This window comes from Salmo salar, chromosome ssa16 (genome assembly GCF_905237065.1).
Source record: "Salmo salar chromosome ssa16, Ssal_v3.1, whole genome shotgun sequence".
NCBI lineage: Eukaryota > Metazoa > Chordata > Actinopteri > Salmoniformes > Salmonidae > Salmo > Salmo salar.
This window is the reverse complement of record NC_059457.1, coordinates 42471902-42496382: the sequence shown is the minus strand read 5'-3', so window position 1 is coordinate 42496382 and position 24481 is coordinate 42471902. Positions and strand designations below refer to the sequence as shown.

At 42.6% G+C, this 24481-nt stretch overlaps 1 protein-coding gene across 4 annotated transcripts in view; it reads left to right on the top strand.

The window, feature by feature from the left end:
- arid3a (AT-rich interactive domain 3A) overlaps positions 1-24481 on the top strand; it is a 59411-nt gene that overhangs the window by 30375 nt on the left and 4555 nt on the right. For all 4 annotated transcript variants that reach the window (XM_014149309.2, XM_014149310.2, XM_014149312.2 and 1 more), the window contains 4 exons: positions 19083-19155; positions 21119-21302; positions 21532-21782; positions 22165-22431. In XM_014149309.2, the coding sequence (XP_014004784.2) occupies positions 19083-19155; positions 21119-21302; positions 21532-21782; positions 22165-22431 (775 nt within the window). The remainder of the gene's footprint in view (positions 1-19082; positions 19156-21118; positions 21303-21531; positions 21783-22164; positions 22432-24481) is intronic.

The window sequence follows — 24481 nt, the reverse complement described above, 5'->3', positions numbered from 1 at the left end:
GAGTATCCGGCAACAGTGTGCAGTCCAGAGTATCCGGCACCAGTGTGCAGTCCAGAATATCCGGCAACAGTGTCTAGTCCGGAACCGAGGGAGACTGCCTGTGATCCGGAACCGAGGGAGTCTGCCTGTGATCCGGAACCGAGGGAGTCTGCCTGCGACGCGGAACCGAGGGAGTCTGCCTGCGACCCGGAACCGAGGGAATCTGCCTGCGACCCGGAACCGAGGGAGTCTGCTTGTGACCCGGAGCCGAAGGGGTCTGCCTGCGACCCGGAACCGAAGGGGTCTGCCTGTGACCCAGAACCGGGTGAGTCTGCCTATGACCCGGAACCAAGGGAGTCTATCAGCAACCAGGAACTGAGTAAGTCTGTTGACGATCCGGAACTAAATATGAATAACTGTGTATCAAATGAGTCTGCCTACAGTGTGGAACGGAAGAGGTCTGCCTACGATCCGGAACGAGGGGAGTCTGCCTACGGCCCGAAACTGAGCAAGTCTGTCTGCATTCTGGAGGACAGTAGGCCGGAGCCAGAACCGCCTCCTGTATAGGTGGGTTGGGGAGGGGGGGTGTAGCACAGTGCCGTCGGCAGCCACCCTCCCTTCCCTCCCTTTAGTTTAGGGGGATTTTTGTTGTTGTTGTTGTTTTGAGGTTTTTTATTTATGAGGTGCATCCGGGGTCTGCACCTTTAGGGGGGGGTACTGTCACGTCCTGACCAGTATAAGGGTTATTTGTTATTGTAGTTTGGTCAGGACGTGGCAGAGGGTATTTTGTTTATGTGGTTCGGGGTGGAGTTTTATGTAGTAGGGTGTTTGATTTATTATTTCCGGGTTTTTGGGGTTATGTTCTAGGTTTGTATTTCTATGTGGTCTCTAGTCTTTTGTATTTCTTTGTCTAGTTTATTGAGAGTCCTATATATGGGTATGTGTTTGGTTAAGTGTTTGTGGGAGATTGTTTCTTGTTTTGCATGTGTGAGCCTGACAAGACTGTTTTGTTGTTTGTGCATTCTTTGTTTGTTATTTTGGTGTTCTCTTGATTTAAAATAAATACAAGATGAGCATCCACATTCCTGCTGCATTTTGGTTCTCCATTCCCGACGACAACCGTTACAGTAGGGATGGTGCCAGGTTTCCTCCAGACGTGACTCTTGGCATTCAGGCCAAAGAGTTCAATCTTGGTTTCATCAGACCAGAGAATCTTGTTTCTTATGGTCTGAGAGTCATTAGGTGCCTTATGGCAAACTCCAAGCGGGCTGTCATGTGCCTTTTACTGAAGAGTGGCTTCCGTCTGGCCACTCTACTATTAAGGCCTGATTGGTGGAGTGTTGCAGAGATGGTTGTCCTTCTGGAAGGTTCTCCCATCTCCACAGAGGAAATCTGGAGGTCTGTCAGAGTGACCATTGGGTTCTTGCCTGCAACGTAACAAAATGTGGAAAAAGTCAAGGGGTCTGAATACTTTCTGAATGCACTGTGTGTGTATATATATATATTTTGGGGTGGGTGTTAGTTTAATGTGTATTTTATATTTTGTTATACACGGCGCATTTGGAAAAGAGACCTAGGTCTCAATATGTCTTCCCTGTCAAAATAAAGGTTAAATAAAAATATAGTGTACTACTTTTGGCCAGAAAGTAGTGCACTGTGTAGGGAATACGGTGCCATTTCAGAAGCAGCTTGGTGCTCAATCACCAGAGGGTAAACTCTATGTTTTACCTCCCATGTTTCATTTACAGTCTTGTTTGTTGTGTTCAGAACTGGCTTTACCCCCTTCAGCTCATTAACCCTGCATCTCATTAACCCTGCAGCTAGCGTGTAGACTTACATATTCACCTCTTGTATTTTGTTTTAACACCTTGAATCATGTACTAATTATTATCACAGCATGCCGTGCATTCAGACCTCTGTAACAAACATGTCCAACTCCAAAAATGTGAGAAAAGATATTGCAAGCTGTTTTTAAATACAGAGAAATACTCCAGTAAAAAAATTGCATCTTTATTGACAATCCACCAGGCCCCTACTTTTATAGCACAATTCCACATGAAACCTCCAATTTTGGGCCTTTTAGGATGACAATTACCATGTTCCTCTTTCCTGAAGTTGACTAACCACAACAGTAATTTTGTTGAAGGGGAATCTGTTGCTCATCCACAAACGAGGCAAAGAGTGTTGACCTCCCCACTGTCCATTGCCTAGCCCTTCTCCTTTCATTACACATTCATCCTCCGGCTATAAAACTCTAAAAGCAGAAAATACTTTGATGTACCCTGTCCTGTTTTTTAAATACAAACAGCAGGGCAGATGTAACACAGATGGACAGTAAAGAGAGTATCTGTTTAAAAATGTATCGCACTCATTATTATCAGGGAGTTGGCATTAAAGATTGATTTGCACGCACCAACACACGGAATGGGGGGGGGCGGTGACCCCAGGAAATGAAGGATGAATTGGAGCCAATGCCACAAAGTGACACTTATTGGGATTGCTCGCCAGCGGGATTCTGCTGATACTACTCCTATATCGATGGCATTCCTTGATGTTCACTCCTGAAATTTGTAACCTATACAGTGGATTCTGAAAGTTTTCAGACCCCTTGACTTTTTCCACATTTTGTTACATTACAGCCTAATTCAAAAATTGATTAAATAGTTTTTTCCCTCATCAAGGTCCCGTGTGGCTCAGTTGGTAGAGCATGGTGTTTGCAACGCCAGGGTTGTAGGTTTGATTCCCACGGGGGGCCAGTACAAAAAAGAAATGTATGCATTCACTACTGTAAGCATCTGCTAAATGACTAAAATGTAAATGTAAATCAATCTACACATAATAACCCATAATGACAAAGCAAATGTTTGCAATAAAAATAAAAAACAATCATGGCATACCCAAGAAGATTGTCAAAGGTTCGTCAACAAAGTCCTGAGTAAAAGTTCTGAATGCTTTTTTGTTTTTTGCAAAAATGTCTAAACCTGTTTTTGCTTTGTCATTTTGGGGTGTGTAGATTGATGAGGTGGAAAAAAATATTTCATCAATTTAGAATAAGGCTGTGACGTAACAAAATGTGGAAAAAGTCAAGGGGTCTGAATACTTTCTGAATGCACTGTAAGTGGAACATCTTTGTATTACACAAAGTCTTGCTCAAAATGTGACTCAAGCCTTTTGCCATTGGTGTAACCACTGTAAAACAGTTTGTCTCTGAAACCATGTAGCCTAAAAGGATTCGCTCGTACAAATGAAGTCCATTGGCCTGATATATAGTGCCCTCCGTAATTATTGGGACAGTGAAGCATTTTTTTCTTATTTTGTCTCTACTCTAAAAGTTTGGATTTGAAATCTAAAAATGACTGAGGTTAAAGTGCAACTGCTTTAATTTTAGGGTATTTTTATCCATATCATGTTAACCGTTTAGAAATTACAGCACTTTTTGTACATATTCCATCCATTTTAGGGAAGCAAAAATATTGGGACAAATTCACTTGCATGCATTTGCTGTATAATTTGGTTGTTTCAGATTATTTTGTGCCCAATAGAAATTTATGGTAAATAATGTATTGTGTCAATTTGGAGTCACTTTTATTGTAAATAACAATAGAATATGTTTCGAAATACTTCTACATTAATATGGATGCTACCATGATTACAGATAATCCTGAATGAATCGTGAATAATGATGAGTGAGAAAGTTAGACGCACAAATATCATACTTCCAAGACATGCTAACCTCTCACCATTACAATAATAGGGGAGGTCCAAATTTTTGGGGGATATTTGTGCGTCTAAAAATGTTTAACTCCTTATTCACAATTCATTCAGGATTATCCATATTCACGGTAGCATCCACATTAATGTAGAAGTGTATTGAAACATATTCTGTTTTTATTTACAATGAAAGTGACTCCAAAATGACACAGTTCATTATTTACCATTAATTTCTATTGGGCACAAAATAATCTGAAACAACCAAATTATACAGCAAATGTGTAGAGTCACAAGCTTGATGTAGTCATTGCGTGTTACGAATATGGGACCAAATACTTAACTTTTGACTACTTTAATACACATATAAGTGAATTTGTCAAAGCTTTTGCTCCCCTAATTTGGGGGGACTATATACAAAAAGTGCTGTCCTTTATAAACGGTTTACCCTCAAATTATAGCTGACAGTCTTCACTTTAACCTCATTGTTCGATTTAAAATCCCAACTTTTGAAGTATAGAGCCAAAATAATAAAAAATGCTTCACTGTCACAATAATTACGGAGGACACTGTAAATTAATAAAATCCAGACTTACAGTGGGGCAAAAAAGTATTTAGTCAGCCACCAATTGTGCAAGTTCTCCCACTTAAAAAGACGAGAGAGGCCTGTAATTTTCATCATAGGTACACGTCAACTATGACAGACAAAATGAGAAAAAGAAATCCAGAAAATCACATTGTAGGATTTTTTATGAATTTATTTGCAAATTATGGTGGAAAATAAGTATTTGGTCACCTACAAACAAGCAAGATTTCTGGCTCTCACAGACCTGTAACTTCTTCTTTAAGAGGCTCCTCTGTCCTCCACTTGTTACCTGTATTAATGGCACCTGTTTGAACTTGCTATCAGTATAAAAGACACCTGTCCACAACCTCAAACAGTCACACTCCAAACTCCACTATGGCCAAGACCAAAGAGCTGTCAAAGGACACCAGAAACAAAATTGTAGACCTGCACCAGGCTGGGAAGACTGAATCTGCAATAGGTAAGCAGCTTGGTTTGAAGAAATCAACTGTGGGAGCAATTATTAGGAAATGGAAGACATACAAGACCACTGATAATCTCCCTCGATCTGGGGCTCCACGCAAGATCTCACCCCGTGGGGTCAAAATGATCACAAGAACGGTGAGCAAAAATCCCAGAACCACACGGGGGGACCTAGTGAATGACCTGCAGAGAGCTGGGACCAAAGTAACAAAGACTACCATCAGTAACACACTACGCCGCCAGGGACTCAAATCCTGCAGTGCCAGACGTGTCCCCCTGCTTAAGCCAGTACATGTCCAGGCCCGTCTGAAGTTTGCTAGAGAGCATTTGGATGATCCAGAAGAGGATTGGAAGAATGTCATATGGTCAGATGAAACCAAAATATAACTTTTTGGTAAAAACTGAACTCGTCGTGTTTGGAGGACAAAGAATGCTGAGTTGCATCCAAAGAACACCATACCTACTGTGAAGCATGGGGGTGGAAACATCATGCTTTGGGGCTATTTTTCTGCAAAGGGACCAGGACGACTGATCCGTGTAAAGGAAAGAATGAATGGGGCCATGTATCGTGAGATTTTGAGTGAAAACCTCCTTCCATCAGCAAGGGCATTGAAGATGAAACGTGGCTGGGTCTTTCAGCATGACAATGATCCCAAACACACCGCCTGGGCAACGAAGGAGTGGCTTCGTAAGAAGCATTTCAAGGTCCTGGAGTGGCCTAGCCAGTCTCCAGATCTCAACCCCATATAACATCTTTGGAGGGAGTTGAAAGTCTGTGTTGCCCAGCGACAGCCCCAAAACATCACTGCTCTAGAGGAGATCTGCATGGAGGAATGGGCCAAAATACCAGCAACAGTGTGTGAAAACCTTGTGAAGACTTACAGAAAACGTTTGACCTGTGTCATTGCCAACAAAGGGTATATAACAAAGCATTGAGATAAACTTTTGTTATTGACCAAATACTTATTTTCCACCATAATTTGCAAATAAATTCATTAAAAATCCTACAATGTGATTTTCTGGATTTTTTTTCTCATTTTGTCTGTCATATTTGAAGTGTACCTATGATGAAAATTACAGGCCTCTCTCATCTTTTTAAGTGGGAGAACTTGTACAATTGGTGGCTGACTAAATACTTTTTTGCCCCACTGTTAGTAAAGTCAGTGATGTATTGTATCCAGTTCTCACAGCATTTATTTGTGTGACCCAACCATTTGTGTGCAGTGCACGACAAACCATTGGAGGATATGCTGAAGGCCTGTTGAAAAATTCTGTCGTCAAACTATCTGCCATGAAGTGCCCTGGGGAACCTTTGGGTGTGTGACAGACTTTGTTTTAACAAAGAAAGAACAGGGTTAATGAAAATAGGAATCCCATAAAAACAACGGCTTAAACAAAACAAACAGTGGCATGGGAAGACCTATTAAAGTCTTCCTGTTGAGTCAAGGAGAAACAGAGGGATGTAACTAAAGGGTGTGGGAGGGAGCGAGGGAGAGAGCAGTTTGAACAGCAGCCAAGCAGTACAAGTGTGGTGAATACTGGTTTTTGGCTGTGAAGTGGAGTCTTTTAAGGTGTCCAGTATCTAGTTGCTGTGCAGCTGATGTCAGAACTCTGCAGCCAAGGGGATTCTGGAAATTGGCAGGCACTCAATATGGTGTTGAAGGGGGGTAGCTAGTAGCAGGAATGTAAACAATGATTGCATAAAGGTCAGCATTTCTTTTTCTGTGTTCCCATTTCGGCATTTGGCCTTTTTTCTATAGTTTCAAGGCATCTACACAGTGTCTTTAGTTATCTGGGAAAACCTAGCTTTGTATTTATTCAGAAAGTGATTTGATTTAACCGTGACTTGTCAACTAATACATTGTCAGGGAGTGGATTGAGATTATACAACATGCATTTGCTTTATTGGCTAAAGCAAAAAAAAATTACGAAATATTTTTGACATTGCTAGACTGAGTCCAACCTCGCAAACCATATATCTTTCTTTGTGGATGACCTGCGTTGTTTGTCGTGTCTAATCTGTACATTTCTATACAAGGCTCAAGCTTCTTACGGTATGAAAGACTAGAATGTAACCTTGTGCCAAAATACTCTGGTACAAATGCGATTACTGTTGAATGGTTACTATTGAAGTGTCAACAAACAAAGTTATGACGTCTATGAAAGAAGTCATCTATAGAAACATCCATATCCTTACAAAGACCATGTTTGTGCTCTGTTGCCTTTAAATACCTTGAAACAGTTCTCCATCAGCCTTGGGCATTAAAGGTTGCATTCTTTAAGAAATCAATGGGAAATAGATCAGACACAGATATAATGTTTCACACTACCTGGTATTTCTGAATCCACCTTATTTGAAATAGATTGGGGAAAATGTCAGTTGAGGAAAATGTAAATGTGCAATTCAATAGCCATGATAAGCGTGACCGTCAAACAAAGAATGATGTGTGAGATTAACCAGCCACACCTTGTTTTGATCCCATCCACTTCTGAAAGATGGTTAGGATTCAAGTCAAACAGTGGGCATTGTCATGACTCCCCCTGGGGTGTATTCATTACGCTGATTCTGTTGCAAAACATTTACTGCCATTTACTGCAAACTGAAAATGTTTTGCAATGAAAAAATGTGTTTCTATTCGACAAATTCAGGTAGGTCCCACAACATGGCAGCTGACAAGGAGAGGACTATTTTAATTAAAAAAATTATATATTTAACCATTATTTAACTAGGCAAGTCAGTTATGAACAAATTCTTATTTACAATGATGGCCTACACTGGCCAAACCCTTACGACGCTGGCTGGGCCAATTGTGTGCGCCCTATGATCAAGAGTCAGCAGAGGTTAAATGTTTTACCCATCCAACCTATTGATCTGGATGGCCCGGCCAACACGACCAGGGCAGATGTCACTAGTTACCACAGCCACATAATTATGGCTAAGCCCCACCTATTTTGACAATTATCTTAATTAAAATCTGATTTTAAACTTAACCTTAACCACACTGCTAACCTTATGCCTAACCATAACATTAAATGAAGACCATTTCATGAATTTATACGATTTCGCCAATTTATACTTTGTGGCTGTGGTAACTAGTGACAACTGACCAGGACATCTCCTTCCCTAAAGAGCCACATGGAAAGGGCTGCTGAGGGTGGCGTGACCTGGGCTGTCGTTATCCATCACCCTCATAGCCAAGGTCATCAGTCATTCTGATTGACACTCTGCTAACAACCAGAGCCTTTCTCGCCAGTGTCGTGTCTTTGGCTATGCCGGATTAAGTGATATGACATGCTATCCTATAAAATTCTTTCTCTGTAATTAATATCACCTGATTAGCTAATCATGTAAACGTAATTAACTAGAAAGTCGGGACACCACGGAAGAGTGTTTATAGAGCCGTCATCTTCCGAATAAACTCTTAAAGACTTTAATATTTCACATCGATAGCCGTCAATATTAATCGTCATCTTATTTTCAGTCTCATAATGAAAGTTGTAAATTCTTGGTTATCTGCACGAACCCTGGCTAACAAGTTGAATCAGCAATACAAAATTGGGTTTAATTATTTATTTACCAAATACCTAAACTAATCACACAGAATTACATATACACAGAATACAAATTATGTCATACAGAAAACGGCCCTGGTGGACGGAGCCGACATGGCGGCTTGTTACACAAAGAAAGGGGGTTGGGCTTGAATGAAAGAGCGGGAAGACTGAGGAACAAAAGAAACAGCAGCTATGCTATCGTAAATACATTATCGTATGCATTCTAAATTACCGCCCATTTGGAAAATGCAATAAATATTTACTCTGAGCTGCGCTTCGGTATGTTGGTCTTAGATGCTGGCCGGGTTGGCCAACAGAGATCTTCCTGTCCTCGGAAGAATGTCTCTGGTGGTAAATTGGATACGTGTGGTATCTTCGTCGTGTGTTAGACTGGATCCGTCGTCCGTCCTTTCCCAGCCCACGTCTACAGCGGCCGCTGCTAACTCAACGTCTAGGAAGTATCACTTCTGTAGTGAATAAGTTCAAAGTTCATACCATTCACAACCAAAGCTCACGCCGAGGTTTGCTTAGTTACTTGACATGTGTGTCCTTTTAACGCAGAGGCTGCAGACCTCACGTAGTGGAACCCTGGTTACATTGTCTTATATAGTGGCGAGGGGAGAAGGGTGTGTTTCATCGTTTATAACCCCTGTCTCTTCACAGGCCACTGATTAAGCATGGCACTTTCCTTATGAAAACCCAATTCTCTCATTTTTAAGCTAAAATTACATTTAATCTTTTAACAAACAGTTTCAATATCAAACATTTAACTTGCACAACAATTCCATGTGAATTTGATAACTAGAAAATGTAGACTTTCCCAGGTACAGTTTATGTCGTCCTGTCATCAGTCATAATGTCTCAGATGACAACCGAACTGACATCCATACTCATTAAGTTCCAACGCATATTTTCAACTGGTTATATTACCGAAATATGGTTCCTTTTCCCCATTTGTTTGATGTTCCCAGACTCTCTATATTTAACAAAGGCTATTCAACAGTCCTTCAGTAGGGTCAGAGAGAGAGGGGAAGGGAGAAAGGTATTTATGGGGGGGGGGGGTCATAAACCTTACCCACAGGCCAACGTCATGACATCAGACATGTCTTCTGTTCCCTTCAGATTGTCTGCCGGTCCTGTTTGGTAACGCAGGCACTGGGACCAGTTTGTTTGGTTAGGTGATGTTGTCTTCTTAGAGCCTGTTCTTGTTCGTGCCAATCAAACATTTCCCCATCCACTCACATTGCTCACATGTGAAACTGCAGCTTGCTCAAAGTTCCACCCTACCTTCTTTGGCATTTATAAAGTTGATACTATTCATTAGACTGTGTAGTTAGGTTAGGCCCTTAATACATCGTCATACAGTTAGCAATCTAGACGCTCTCACAAGCTGCCAACTGTTCCACATTCTTATCAAAGTCTATACAGGCTGTATGTACTGTAAGAACAGCTGAGGTTAGTGGGAATGGGATACATGTGTCATTGAATAGTGTTCATTCTATTTCCATGTCATGTATCGTCAAGTGGTGTTCACTGTATTTTCACATCAACTGTAAATATATCCAATGAAAGACATGATTATTACTTTGACGTTGGCCCTATACAGGATTCCTTCATTGACTCCATTAATTGACAGAATTCAAACTTGCTATGCTACCCTTTGCATTGTGTATCACCATATTACTCTTAATCCAAGCAAAGCAGTTTGTTGTTATTTTTTTTACAATCCTCTCCAATCTCTCTTCAGTTCTTAGAAAATGCTGCAATACTCACTGGGAGGAACAGCTTTGTTTTTGCTTCTCTGAGTATTTGCTTGCGTCTAAATCCTTTGATACTGTCCCAAACCACTGTCCATTAGGTGAATCTTGGATTATGAAGTCAGGAATTCAGTCAGGATGTGTAACTTTGTGGGCGACCCAACCAAATTCACATAGAAATGTGAGTTATAGATCTGTCATTCTGAAAGCAAGTCTATGAAGCTTCCCATTCTTACATTTAGTTTTTGATTCGTTTACTTTCGGTTTTGTACACCAGCTGAAAGTACAATATTTTTGGTTGTTGAAAAGATATTTCACAGCGGTTTAGATGGTACAATGATTCTCTACACTATACTTGTTTTGCTTGTTTGTCACATAAACTAAAATTACGCGAAATATTTGAATTTTTGCAACCAGGAAATGAGGGAGCGATGTCTACATAGTGCACCTTTTTTAAATGTGTTGTGCCATGTTCAGCAGTGGTTCTGTCTCTAAGTTTAGTGCTCACGTAGCCTAGTGGTTAAGCGCATTGGGCAAGTAACTGAAAGGTTGTTTGTTCAAATCCCTAAACCAACTAGGTGAAAAATCTATCTGTGCCCTTGAGAAACGCACTTAACTCTAGTTGCTCTGAATAAGTGTGTCTGCTAAAATGTAGAAAGGCTGAATTTATTTTCAGGTTTGAAAACAAGACAAAATGTCTGTGAAGAGGTTTATGTATTTGTTTTCTCAGTTAAATGAGGCATGTTGTGGATTTAAGTGATTGGTGTGTAGAAACAGATAAATCTCAAATGAAAAATTCGGAACATTTTCTCCGTTATTTGAAATGTCGAATAGCTAACTGGTTGTGGTGTGAAGGTTGGTAATGTGTTACAACAGTATGATGTTTGGGGTGAAGAAAGAGGGTAGAGACAGACAGGGAAGACAAAAATATAACTTTTTTTGTCAGACTAGTTTCAGGCTCATTCAAATAGAGAGTGGAACTGCTCTTGCTATTCATTCATTGACGATCCACAGGTGTGAACCGTGTACTTTCTTACTGTGCTAATGTCTTCACACTACAAAAGGGAAACATCCATTTACAAAAAAAGTAGAGGTTGGGGTTTATTTGATTTACATACTACATACTTTACACTTTACTTTAAAAAAAACGACAGTGTACTATGCTGGTTCCCTCTTCTTGAGCTTGTTCAGTGTATTATGTAGTCTTCAGTTCCTGTTCCTACAGCTTATTGAAAGTTTAACATGACTTGTACAAATGATTTTCCTCTTGAGTGGAAATCTTCTCAAGAAGGCAAGCAGTGAAATTGCTTGCTGCGATAAATCTAGCCAGTTCCGATAATGTGGACCTAATTAGCATTATGAGCAATTTTTTCTAATAAAGAAATGTAGGCTGTTGGTTGTGAACGCTCGACACAAATCATGTCTTATCTGTTTCTACACACCAATCACAAATGAAAAATTCTGAACAGTTGCTCCTTTAATTCAATATAAATTTAGTAATCTAGCAAAGTCAGCCAGCATAGCAGGAGCTAGATACCTCTCCTCACTGCGATGCTTTGCCATTACTGTGGTTTCTTAGGTGGAGCTGTGGTTTTATATCTCTTTGAGTTGGAAATCAAAGTATGAGTGTGATAATGAGTCAAAGGGAGCAGTCTGTGCCACATTTTGTTGTTGAATTGTCCTTGTTCACTTGATAACCGTGTGAAAATGCAGCAAACTAGCATGGGAGAGACACAGCTAGGAACTATACACTATTTGAATAAGAGAGATCATGTGCCCAGGTTCACAATCCATATACAGCACCCCCTCACACCGGTGAAGTCAAGCTGCATGCTCGCTTCCTCCCATCCCCCTCCTGGCCTCTCCCTCCCCTCCCCCACTGCCCTCCTGTGTGTGTGTGTGTGTGTGTGTGTGTGTGTGTGTGTGTGTGTGTGTGTGTGTGTGTGTGTGTGTGTGTGTGTGTGTGTGTGTGTGTGTGTGTGTGTGTCAGTCAGCCCTGGCAGGTGTGAAAGGATGGGTGTGTTTCATAGGCAACAGCTCGTGTGACACACCAGCTCCATGCGGTCCCCTCTCAATGTCCATGTGGGGACAGGGCTCAATAGCTATGGCCAATTATGTGCTACGTGACACTTGTTGCGAGGTGCCTGGATGACTCGCATGGGACTCCGATAGCTGTTGTTTTTCGCAACCTCTGAGTAACCGTGACTACTTGTGCTGGAATTATTCATGATGTTTGACATGAAACAGGTGTTTGTGTGTTTCACCCAACAGGGAAACAACAAGCTTGACCTGCATAGTTAAAGCATTCAGAAATGAATACGTTGCTAATCTTGTATCAATGATCCACGAGACACAAAGAAACAAGTCATAAACAGCAGCCTGAACAAAGCTTGCTCAAACCTTTTATGCAGCTCGCACAGGCAATGCATTGAAGTAGTGTCTTTGACTATCTGTTGGCCTTTTCACATTGTAACATTCTGGGTGGATCTAATGAAATCTGTGCTGGCAGGAAACCTGCTCACACTGAAACTCCCTGCTTCTTAAAGTTCACTCTAAAACGCCTGCCTGCTTTTTTTTATCACTCAGACACATGTAAAACTCCTCAGTAGTGGCATGTATGTAACGAGGTTTATGCTCACCGCCAACGTTTTGCTCATTGACACAGCTTTTTGTGAGACAGTCGCACACAAGGAGACGGTCGACGCCCTATCAGTGTGTGTACTATAGATTTAAGTTGCTGTGAAAACCTGTAGCCCCAAACCTCACCCAACCCAGATAAACAGATGTGTTCTGCCAGAGTGATGTCGGGGGGGTTAGAATGAGGGGGTTAGAGGGGTGTGTGAGGGGGTTAGTGGGTGTGCAGGTATGAGTTAGAATGAGGGGGTTAGAGGGGTGTGTGAGGGGGTTAGTGGGGTGTGCAGGTAGGAGTTAGAATGAGGGGGTTAGAAGGGTGTGTGGGCGGGTTAGTGGGGTGTGCAGGTAGGAGTTAGAATGAGGGGGTTAGAGGGGTGTTTGGGGGGGGTTAGTGGGTGTGCAGGTATGAGTTAGAATGAGGGGGTTAGAGGGTGTGTGAGGGGCTTAGTGGGGTGTGCAGGTAGGAGTTAGAATGAGGGGGTTAGAGGGGTGTGTGGGGGGGGGTTAGTGGGTGTGCAGGTAGGAGTTAGAATGAGGGGGTTAGAGGGTGTGTGAGGGGCTTAGTGGGGTGTGCAGGTAGGAGTTAGAATGAGGGGGTTAGAGGGGTGTGTGGGGGGGGTTAGTGGGTGTGCAGGTAGGAGTTAGAATGAGGGGGTTAGAGGGGTGTGTGGGGGGGGTTAGTGGGGTGTGCAGGTAGGAGTTAGAATGAGGGGTTAGAGGGGTGTGTGAGGGGGTTAGTGGGGTGTGCAGGTAGGAGTTAGAATGAGGGGGTTAGAGGGGTGTGTGGGGGGGTTAGTGGGGTGTGCAGGTAGGAGTTAGAATGAGGGGGTTAGAGGGGTGTGTGAGGGGGTTAGTGGGGTGTGCAGGTAGGAGTTAGAATGAGGGGGTTAGAGGGGTGTGTGGGGGTGGGGTTAGTGGGTGTGCAGGTAGAAGTTAGAATGAGGGGGTTAGAGGGTGTGTGAGGGGCTTAGTGGGGTGTGCAGGTAGGAGTTAGAATGAGGGGTTAGAGGGGTGTGTGGGGGGGTTAGTGGGTGTGCAGGTAGGAGTTAGAATGAGGGGGTTAGAGGGGTGTGTGGGGGGTTAGTGGGTTGTGCAGGTAGGAGTTAGAATGAGGGGGTTAGAGGGGTGTGTGAGGGGGTTAGTGGGGTGTGCAGGTAGGAGTTAGAATGAGGGGGTTAGAGGGGTGTGTGGGGGGGTTAGTGGGGTGTGCAGGTAGGAGTTAGAATGAGGGGGTTAGAGGGGTGTGTGAGGGGTTAGTGGGTGTGCAGGTAGGAGTTAGAATGAGGGGGTTAGAGGGTGTGTGAGGGGCTTAGTGGGGTGTGCAGGTAGGAGTTAGAATGAGGGGGTTAGAGGGGTGTGTGGGGGGGGGGGGTTAGTGGGTGTGCAGGTAGGAGTTAGAATGAGGGGGTTAGAGGGGTGTGTGGGGGAGGTTAGTGGGTTGTGCAGGTAGAAGTTAGAATGAGGGGGTTAGAGGGGTGTGTGGGGGGGTTAGTGGGTTGTGCAGGTAGGAGTTAGAATGAGGGGGTTAGAGGGGTGTGTGAGGGGGTTAGTGGGGTGTGCAGGTAGGAGTTAGAATGAGGGGGTTAGAGGGGTGTGTGGGGGGGTTAGTGGGGTGTGCAGGTAGGAGTTAGAATGAGGGGGTTAGAGGGGTGTGTGAGGGGTTAGTGGGTGTGCAGGTAGGAGTTAGAATGAGGGGGTTAGAGGGTGTGTGAGGGGCTTAGTGGGGTGTGCAGGTAGGAGTTAGAATGAGGGGGTTAGAGGGGTGTGTGGGGGGGGGTTAGTGGGTGTGCAGGTAGGAGTTAGAATGAGGGGGTTAGAGGGGTGTGGGGGGTTAGTGGTGTGTGTAGGTGGGAGTTAGAATGAGGGGGTTAGTGGGGTGTATAGGTGGGAGTTAGAATGAGGGGGTTAGAGGGGTGTGTAGGTGGGAGTTAGAATGAGGGGGTTAGAGGGGTGTGTAGGTGGGAGTTAGAATGAGGGGGTTAGAGGGGTGTGTAGGTGGGAGTTAGAATGAGGGGGTTAGAGGGGTGTGTAGGTGGGAGTTAGAATGAGGGGGTTAGAGGGGTGTGTGAGGGGGTTAGTGGGGTGTGTAGGTGGGAGTTAGAATGAGGGGGTTAGAGGGTGTGTGGCGGGGGTCTCTAAGAGGTTCACATGAAAAGGATGCAGCTGTATCCAGTAATACAAGAGAGAAGGGGCCAACTAAAGGAACTGGTGGTTGATAGGAGAGCGAGGTGGGGAAGGGAACCTGATTGGTGGGTTCCTTTCCTACCTTGTGTCAGGAACGTCAACCATTTATAGCTCTCTGGCTTTGCCTAAGTAGATTGATACTGCTTGTCACGGAGGGTATCACTAATCTTGTTGACATCTGGTTAAAGGTCTTCCTAAACTATACGTCGGATTCAGTATTTTACGATTATTACATGTCACACTGTGCAATGTTACCAAATTAAAATACTGATATTATTTTTTTGGAATTTTTTTATTTCACCTTTTATTTAACCAGGTAGGCCAGTTGAGAACAAGTTCTCATTTACAACTGCGATCTGACCAAAATAAAGCAAAGCAGTGCGACACAAACAACAACACAGAGTTACACATGGAATAAACAAACGTACAATCAACACAATAGAAAAAAGTCTATATACAGTGTGTGCAAATGAGGTAAGGTTAGGGAGGTAAGGCAATAAATAGGCCGTAGTGGCGAAGTAATTACAATTTAGCAATTATACACTGGAGTGATAGATGGGCAGAAGATGAATGTGCAAGTAGAGATACTGGGGTGCAAAGGAGCAAAAAAATAAATAACAATATGGGGATGAGGTAGTTGGATGGGCTATTTACAGATGGGCTATTTACAGGTGCAATGATCTGTGAGCTGCTCTGACAGCTGATGCTTAAAGTTAGTGAGGGAGATATGAGTCTCCATTAACCTGAACAGATTGTACAATTTGCTTCAGTTCTGTGGTCATATTCTGCGATTGGCTTGAGAGGCTACGTCAGCTGACGTCGTCAACCTCAGGGTGTATTTGATCTGAACATGTGCCAGCACCAGCAGCGCAGCCTCCCTCTACGCTTATGTGCGAGTGAAATGAGTTCAGAAAAACTGAAAGTATGCAATCTTAGAAATACAAACTTTATATGTCCGAACTCAGAATAAAATAGGCTTCCCCAAAATAACATGGTTGCTGTGGTAGAACGTTTATTTTGATTGGGGATTTTGTGCATTTATCAAAATCCCATCAGGTAGCCTGATTTCACGTCATGTAGGGCCTAAACATGATTATTTAGAAAATGTGTTTTTCTTGTAAAGCATGTAAACACTTAAATCAAACTCATATATTCGTTTGACTATTCATAATAATCGCATTATTGTGTGCATACTCAGTGTCGGCCTTGTTCCTATGTGTCTGTTACCGGGATCGGCTCGTTACACCAGTCACACTACACGATTAACACTCAACATTTGGTACTTAATCGGCAGACCTAGACCCTGTCACATTGAACAAGCCAAGATGTCCGACAATCGTTTACCACCTAAGAATTTGCCCATGACAAGGAGTTTATCTGTTCCCAGATATTGTAAGTGGAAAAGGAAGAGCATGATGGTTTCGCTGTGGAGGAGGAGGAGTTGGAGGCAGGGGGGGAGAGAGAGAGAGACACACAAAATTAAGAAAAGCTTTTACTATGTACAGACTCTGTGAGTATAGCCTTGCTATTGAGAGAGGCCGCCGTTGGCAGACCTGGCTCTCGAGAAGATAGGCTATGTGCACACTGCTCACATAATGAGGTGGAAACTGAGCTGTGCTTACTAACTTGCCAAATGTATGACCATATTAGAGACACATATTTCCCTCAGATTACACAGACCCACAAAGAATTCCAAAACAAATCCAATTTTGATAAACTCCAATATTGGCCGGTGTAGGCCTTCATTGTAAATACGAATTTGTTCTTAACTGACTTGCCTAGTTAAATAAAGGTTAAATAAAATATTTAAAAAATCTATTAGGTGAAATACCACAGTGTGCCATCACAGCAGTATGATGTTTTCCATTTTGTATTTTAACTATTTGCACATCGTTTCAACACTGCATATAGACATAATATGACATTTGAAATGTCTTTTATTCTTTTGGAACTTCTGTGAGAGAGAGTGAGGGAGAGAGAGCATTTTGAAGATTTATGGCTTGGCACTCCTCGAAATGCATGCATCCTGTAATTAAGACTGGCCTTGCCTCCAGCCCTACATTTATTACCGCCCCTCCCCCACCTAGTCATCCAGCCTCCCGTCCTTCTGATAATAAGATCTAACTGCAGCTTGGCATCACTAATGGGCGTTAGACGCCACAAAGAGAATGGCATGTTTGTGATTACACAGCAAGAGCCTGCAAAAAGTACTCCCAAGTCCAGAACAAGACTAGAGTTTTACATTGTGTGCTCTGGCCAAACTATTGTATTGATGAAGCATCTTGTGCACTTAACAAAAATATAAACGCATAATGCAACAATTTCAAAGACTTTACTGAGTTACGGTTCATACAAGGAAATCAGTCAATTGAAATAAATTAATTATGCCCTAATCTATGGATTTCACATGACTGGGAATACAGATATGCATCTGTTGGTCACAGATACTGTACCTTACAAAAAGAAGTAGGGGTGTGGATCAGAAAACCAGTGAGTATCTGGGGTGACCACCATTTGCCTCATGCAGCGCAACACATCTCCTTTACATAGAGACATAGAGTTGATCAGGCGGTTGATTGTTGCCTGTGGAAGGTTGTCCCACTCCTCTTCAATGGCTGTGTGAAGTTGCTGGATATTGTCGGGAACTGGAACATGCTGTTGTACACGTTGATCCAGAGCATCCCAAACATGCTCAATGGGTGACATGTCTGATGAGTATGCAGACCATGGAAAAGCTGGGACATTTTCCGCTTCCAGGAATTGTGTACAGATCCTTGCAATATGGGGCCGTGCATTATCATGCTGAAACATGAGGTGATGAATGAAGAGCACACTTCTCCATCATGCCATTGGCCATCGAATGCTGAGCATTTTCCCACTGAAGTCTGTTATGACGCCGAACTGCAGTCAGGTCAAGACCCTGGAGAGGACGACGAGCATGCAGATGAGCTTCCCTGAGACGGTTTCTGACAGTTTGTGCAGAAATTATTTTGTTGCGCAAACCCACAGTTTCATCAGCTGTCCGGTTGGCTCGTCTCAGATGATCCCGCAGGTGAAGAAGCCGGATGTGGAGGTCCTGGGCTGGAGTAGGTTACACATGGTCTGTGGTTGTGAGGCTGGTTGGACGTACTGCCAAATTCTCTAAAACAGAGTTATGGTAGAGAAATTAACATTCAATTCTCTGGCAACAGCGCTGGTAGACATTCCTACAGTCAGCATGCCAATTGCACACTCCCTCAAAACTTGAGACATCTGTGGCATTGTGTTGTGTGACGACAACTGCACATTTTATAGTCCCCAGCACAAGGTGCACCTGTGTAATGATCATGCTGTTTAATCAGATAAAAAAAATATATATAATAATTTAAGCTTTATATAAATATATATAATAATTTAAGTCAGTTAAGAACAAATTCTTATTTACAATGACAGCCTACCGGAACTCCCAATCACAGCCAGTTATGATACAGCCTGGATTCGAACCAGAGTGTCTGTAGTGATGCCTCTAGCACTGAGATGCAGTGCCTGAAACCACTGCGCCACTCAGGAGCCCACTCAGGAGCTTCTTGATATGCCACACCTGTCAGGTGGATGGATTATCTTGGCAAAGGAAAAATGCTCACTAACAGCGATGGAAACACATCTGTGCACAAAATTTGAGAGAATTAAAGCATTTTGTGTGTATTTCTGGGATCTTTTATTTCAGCTCATGAAACATGGTACCAACACTTTACATGTTGCATTTATATTTTAGTTGGGTATATGTCATTTCAGAGAGAATTAAAACCCAATGATGAAAGAAAATGTATTCTTCCGCCTCAGCTATACATTATTGGTTTGATTTGTAAACTACACTTTTGTTTGACACGCTAGTCAGTCAAAAGATACTCTCCACACCAGCAAGTGTGAATCAATCTTTGTTGTGAACAATCTTCATACCGCAATTTAAGTTACCACAATAGCCCACTGTATTCCCCTGAGCCATGTGCTTCACTTTTACTGTTCATTTTCACTGAACTTTCCGGAGCTCTCGGCCATAGCAGCTGGGCCACATCAGGTTTTCATCATACTAGACCTCCTCTCTCGACTTAATGGCATTCTAAAGCTGAGGCTCCATCCTCCATTTTGGGGCAATAATAGTTCTCAACCCCCCTTGGTAATCTACTCCCAGCTGTAACCTGTTTTCATCTCTCCCCCTCTTCTCCTCTCCTCTCCAGCTCTACGAACTAGATGGAGACCCAAAGAGAAAAGAGTTCCTGGATGACCTATTCAGCTTCATGCAAAAGAGAGGTGAGCGAGTATTGTAAAAGGAGTGGCGTATATGCAAGACAGTACTGTACCTTTCTGTCCCAGTATGTCATGCAGCAGAGCCGCATTAATACAAAGGAAAGACATGACTCGATAGAGATTTCACTGTTTGCCTTGGTGGGTTAGTACTGAGAGGCCCTGTTGTGTTCTCTAGCCACCTGCCCCCGCCCCTCCCCCTTCACTGACATAGGAAACACCACTCTCAGCTTTCACCTCTGTGGGTGGATCTTTATTCATTTGCAGATGATTGCTTTATGGTCGGCCAAGCCTTCACTGTTCCCAGCTCGTCTAAAACTAAAGCTTACATGAGACTACATGTGTCAACTTAGGAATGTATTTTGGTATATATTTAGGCGCCGGAGTTTTTAATGTAGCTCCGTTAAGTTATGGTGTTTGGTTTGGTTCAGCATTTGCATCTTTTATTAATGATCGTCACTTCGTCAGACTCTATTTGTATTTAGTCTGGTTGCCCATTACTCTTCCTGGGGTCATGCAAAATTAAGGCAGATATATACAATTAAAAACATTACATTACATTTTTCACAACACGTTAAGTGTGTGCCCTCAGCACAGCACAGCACAATGTATAATTTTGATTCACAAACTAGTTCTACTTTGGAAATATAAGACCAACATGTTTAAGGTAATAGCAATACATATTATTATGTTAAGATAGTAAGTGTGGAAAATCCAGTATTGGGTGTTTAGGGTATGTTTACACTATACACTGTGCCCTCAAACAAATGTATGGGCTGGTCTGCGTGCCTAGTTGCTCAAAGAATTGGACACTGCCCTCTAGGTACAATATAGGGAATTGAAAAGAGACTGAGGAGAACATTTTCCAGTTTTTTTCCCCCCATAGCTTTCTTTCAGAATTATTTTTGAAAAGTCATGTTTTTTTTAAGCACAATTAGACCCAATACCATAACAAGAACAAAACAGACATAGCATTGACAATTGATTATGTATTGAAGTATTGTGTGCTAAGAAAAGGTGTGATACTCTCCATAGGAAAACAATACCGTAGAACCAGGGTTGGGTAGGTTACTTTCTAAATGTAATCTGTTACAGTTACTACTTACCTGTCCAATATTGTAATCAGTAATGTAGCTTTTGGATTACGCAAACTCAGTAACATAATTTGATTACTTTCAGTTACTTTATGATTACTTTCCCCTTACTTTATTATTACTCCCGAGTGGCGCAGCGCTCTAAGGCACTGTATCTCAGTGCTAGAGGCGTCACTACAGACCCTGGTTTGATTCCAGGCTGTATCACAACCGGTCGTGATTGGGAGTCCCATAGGGTGGTGCACAATTGGACCTGCATTGTCCAGGTTAGGGTTTGGCCGGGGGTAGGCCGTCATTGTAAATAAGAATTCTTAACTGGCTTGCCTAGTTAAATAAAGGTTAAATAAAAAATGTAAATAAATAAGAGGCATTAGAAGCAGACAAAAAGGATCCTTCAAATGCATTTGGTGTGTCATCATAGTGATCGCTCAGGTGTAACAAGCTTAAACTTGCGCCTTTTTGTCAGTGCTAAATTGAATGTCAATGAGAAAACAAGGTGTCATAATGTATTTTTTTTAAATCAAACATCCTTTCTGAATTTAAAAGTAATCCAAGAAGTAAGCATCTAGTTTTTCAAAAGTATTTTTAATATGATATTTTTTTTAATTTGCTTGTAATGTAACTGATTACAGTTCATTTTTTGGTAATCCGTTTACATGTAACTGATTACATTTAATCAGTTACTGTCCAACCCAGAATATAGAACATGACATTTCTGAATATGTTTTTGTACTCCTGAAGCATTAAAATGTTTCAGACCACTAGAAAGTTTTCTCAGTTCACAGTCAGTTCCATGACAACTTATCAAAAGGGAAACCTAGAAAAAGAGTATGGTGTTAGCGACAGGCAGTGAGTTGTCTTTTCCTCGTCTTCAGGAACCCCTGTGAACAGGATCCCCATCATGGCCAAGCAGGTCCTAGACCTGTACATGCTGTACCAGCTGGTGACAGAGAAGGGAGGCCTGGTGGAGGTCATCAACAAGAAGCTGTGGAGAGAGATCACTAAAGGACTCAACCTGCCTACCTCAATTACCAGTGCAGCCTTTACTCTCAGGACACAGTGAGTACACACACACGCGTGAGCGCACACACACACACACACACACACACACACACACACACACACACACACACACACACACACACACACACATGCGCGAGCACACACTTATGCACACACGCACACCGAACACACACACATTCCCCCATATCATTTGTAAACTTGTTTCAAGGTATACTTATCCATTGTAATACAGTGTTTTTCAAATAATTTCATATCTTTTTCACAGGTACATGAAGTACCTGTATCCATACGAATGTGACAAGAGGAGCCTCAGCAACCCCAACGAGCTCCAGGCAGCTATCGACTGTAACCGACGGGAGGGCCGCCGGCAGAGCTTTGGCAGCTCCCTCTTCACCTACTCCCCCAATGGGACCCCCACCATGCTGTCCTCTCCCAAGATGTCCATGCAGAACATGGGGATGAACGTGGCCACCAACGGAGGCCACTCTCTCACTCCCATCCCAAAAATCAAGAAAGGTACATAAAAGGGTTGGGGTTTTGAACTTTGTATGCACTCGTCTAGCCAACGATGAACATAGTGTTGATGGATAGAAAGGTGTTTTGCTATACTCAGATATCTTTAAAGGACAATTATTCTGCATTGAGATGAGGAAGTATATTTGTATTTTTTTATAAATAAAAAAAAGTGGGTTCATTCATATCACAGACATGAATAAAGCCAACGATTGAAGTGAACGTGAACACAACGAGGGTTGGGAGGGTTCATACTTATCACAGAACGGTTGAAGTGAACAGGTACCCATAACATCAGACAACAGATACTTCATTTGAAAAGCTACCACATCCTGGACCAAAACGACCCTGCTCTAAACTTCTCCGTCTCCCCTCTCCCCTGTAGAAGAGGAGGGTGGCCAGCCTGTGTCCAGCTTGGGCTTCATGTCCAGGCACCCTCTGGTTGGTAATTCGGCGGTGGCGGTGCAGGCAGCAGCGGCCCAGTTAGCGGCTCTAGAGCAGCTGAGGGACAGACTGGAGGCAGGCGAGCCCCCGGAGAAGAAGATTGCCCTACCAGCTGAGAAGCACCAGCGGCTGCTGCAGAGAGCGCTGCAGCACAATCTGCTGGCCAGGACTACCCAGATGCCCATGAACATCCGCATCAACAACCAAGGTAGAGCCTGTTGCCATTTTTAAATGCACTTTAAATAATGTTACATTTGATTTGAAAGTACCAAGATTGGTCCACCATTGCTTCCCTTCAGTAAAATAAATGATTTCTTAGTATAGTTAATAAATAAAAAGGTGTGATGGGTTCGCACTCAAAAAGATGTTGCATACAGCTTAATTCATTTTTCTATTTTATTTTATTATTTTCACTTCATCAGGGATTAGCATACACAGACGTTTCAGCTTTTCAGCCTTCTTCAGTGTGTAGGTACAAAGCTTTTTCATTCAAAACAGCATTTGTAGGGAACACAGGTGAGCAACTGATGAGCAAAAGGTGCTTCTAATCAGGTTTGCCACCAATGTTCCCTCTAAACTGCACGCATACGCGGGTGCGCAGTAGCCCCGAGCGCAGAAGAAATATCAGCCCACTGAGAGAAGCACAAGATTGAACTTCACTCAACTTTCTAGAGTTTTCCGTTAGTTAACACTATCAACGTTTTCCTTTACTGTGGCAATTGTGATCGAATCAACGCAATATTAGCTACATTCAATGCAACATACCAAAAAACAAAACAAATTATGCAACAGATTTTGTTGTACGCAAAAGGCATCAGCGTATGATTATTTGCGCACTGACTCAGCCCATACTCTACACAGACCGGTGCATAACCAATCAGAGCTGCAGAAGGCCTATATGCAAATAGACCATTAACATATATGGATCTGTGTCATTTAATTTGAACTGGACTGTGTTTACAGCTGTGGTAGTGAGTAGATGCGCTTGTTTTGAGATCAAAGCAAGAGGTGCATGTAGCCACATGTGCACATTCTGTTCATATCCTTTGCTAGTTACTGAGTTATTAGCCCAGTTATAGATCATTTGTAGTCTCCAATAGGGGCGTGATTGCTTACTACAAGAGCACAAAACATGTTATTTTCTAGACATTTTTGAAAGCGAGTCACAGAGCTTTTTTCTTGTCTTAAAGGGGCAGTGTTATATTTTGAGACAGGCTTGAATAAATTAAGTAGCCAATAGACAGAGGGTAGCATAATTTGTCTGACTCTGTAATAATGGTATGGGAATAATAATGCATTTTATTTTGTCAAGTGGTTTCTTGCATCAAACAACACAACATGTTCAGTCACGTCCTTGTCTGAAGGACAAGTGGATAAACAGGTTAATGTCAAGCCCTGCATGTTTTTTTCCCAAAAGTCTCATGGAATGTAGGCCTACATTGAACACCTACTACTGTAGGTTGAATGATAGAACAGCTATTTCCATGTTAAAATGTTATGGGATGCATTTTCTCTCATGGTAGGCCACTGGTAGGCCTACATTATGATCAAATAGCCACAGTAGCCTACTTGGCCCAAGTTAAAACTAACTTAAAGCGGTTACAGCCTCAGTGTTCACAGTAAACGCGTGCTGGAAGTTGCACAGAATTTTCACAACGTTTAAGTTAGAGGGAACATTGGTTGTCACTCACCTGCCAATCAGGGATGTGGCTTCTCTGGTCTACCTGTATACAAGTTACAGTCATAAACAAATACAGAATGATAGGGTATGGGAGCGGGCACAAAGGGCAACTGAGGACATCAGGTGGGAACCATTCATGAATCAATTGCCTTAGGTGTCCACTCACTTGGATACTTTGGTAAACTATCTCATGAATTGATATAATGTATCCAAGTGAGCGGGGTGGGTTCCATTTGTTTGTTAGGTTGTTCCAGAAGTTAGTTAGTTTATTCAGATATTCCTTATTACAGGTTATTAGATTGTTCAATTAATTAATTTATACGTTTGTTTGTGCAGTTAGTTTAAGATCCTTTTATTTGTCAATTGTACACAAGGTCCGACCGAAATGTGACCAACTCCTCTGAAAGACAAACATACATATACAGGTTGGAGAAGTTAGAGCAGGGGGCTGCCACACTGGTGCAGTTGTTGTGGGGGGGGTTAAGTAACTTGCTTAGACCCAGGATTTGAACTGGCAACCCTCCAGTTGCTGGCTCGCTTCTCGAAACTGTAGGCTACCTGCCGCCCCATATGTTTG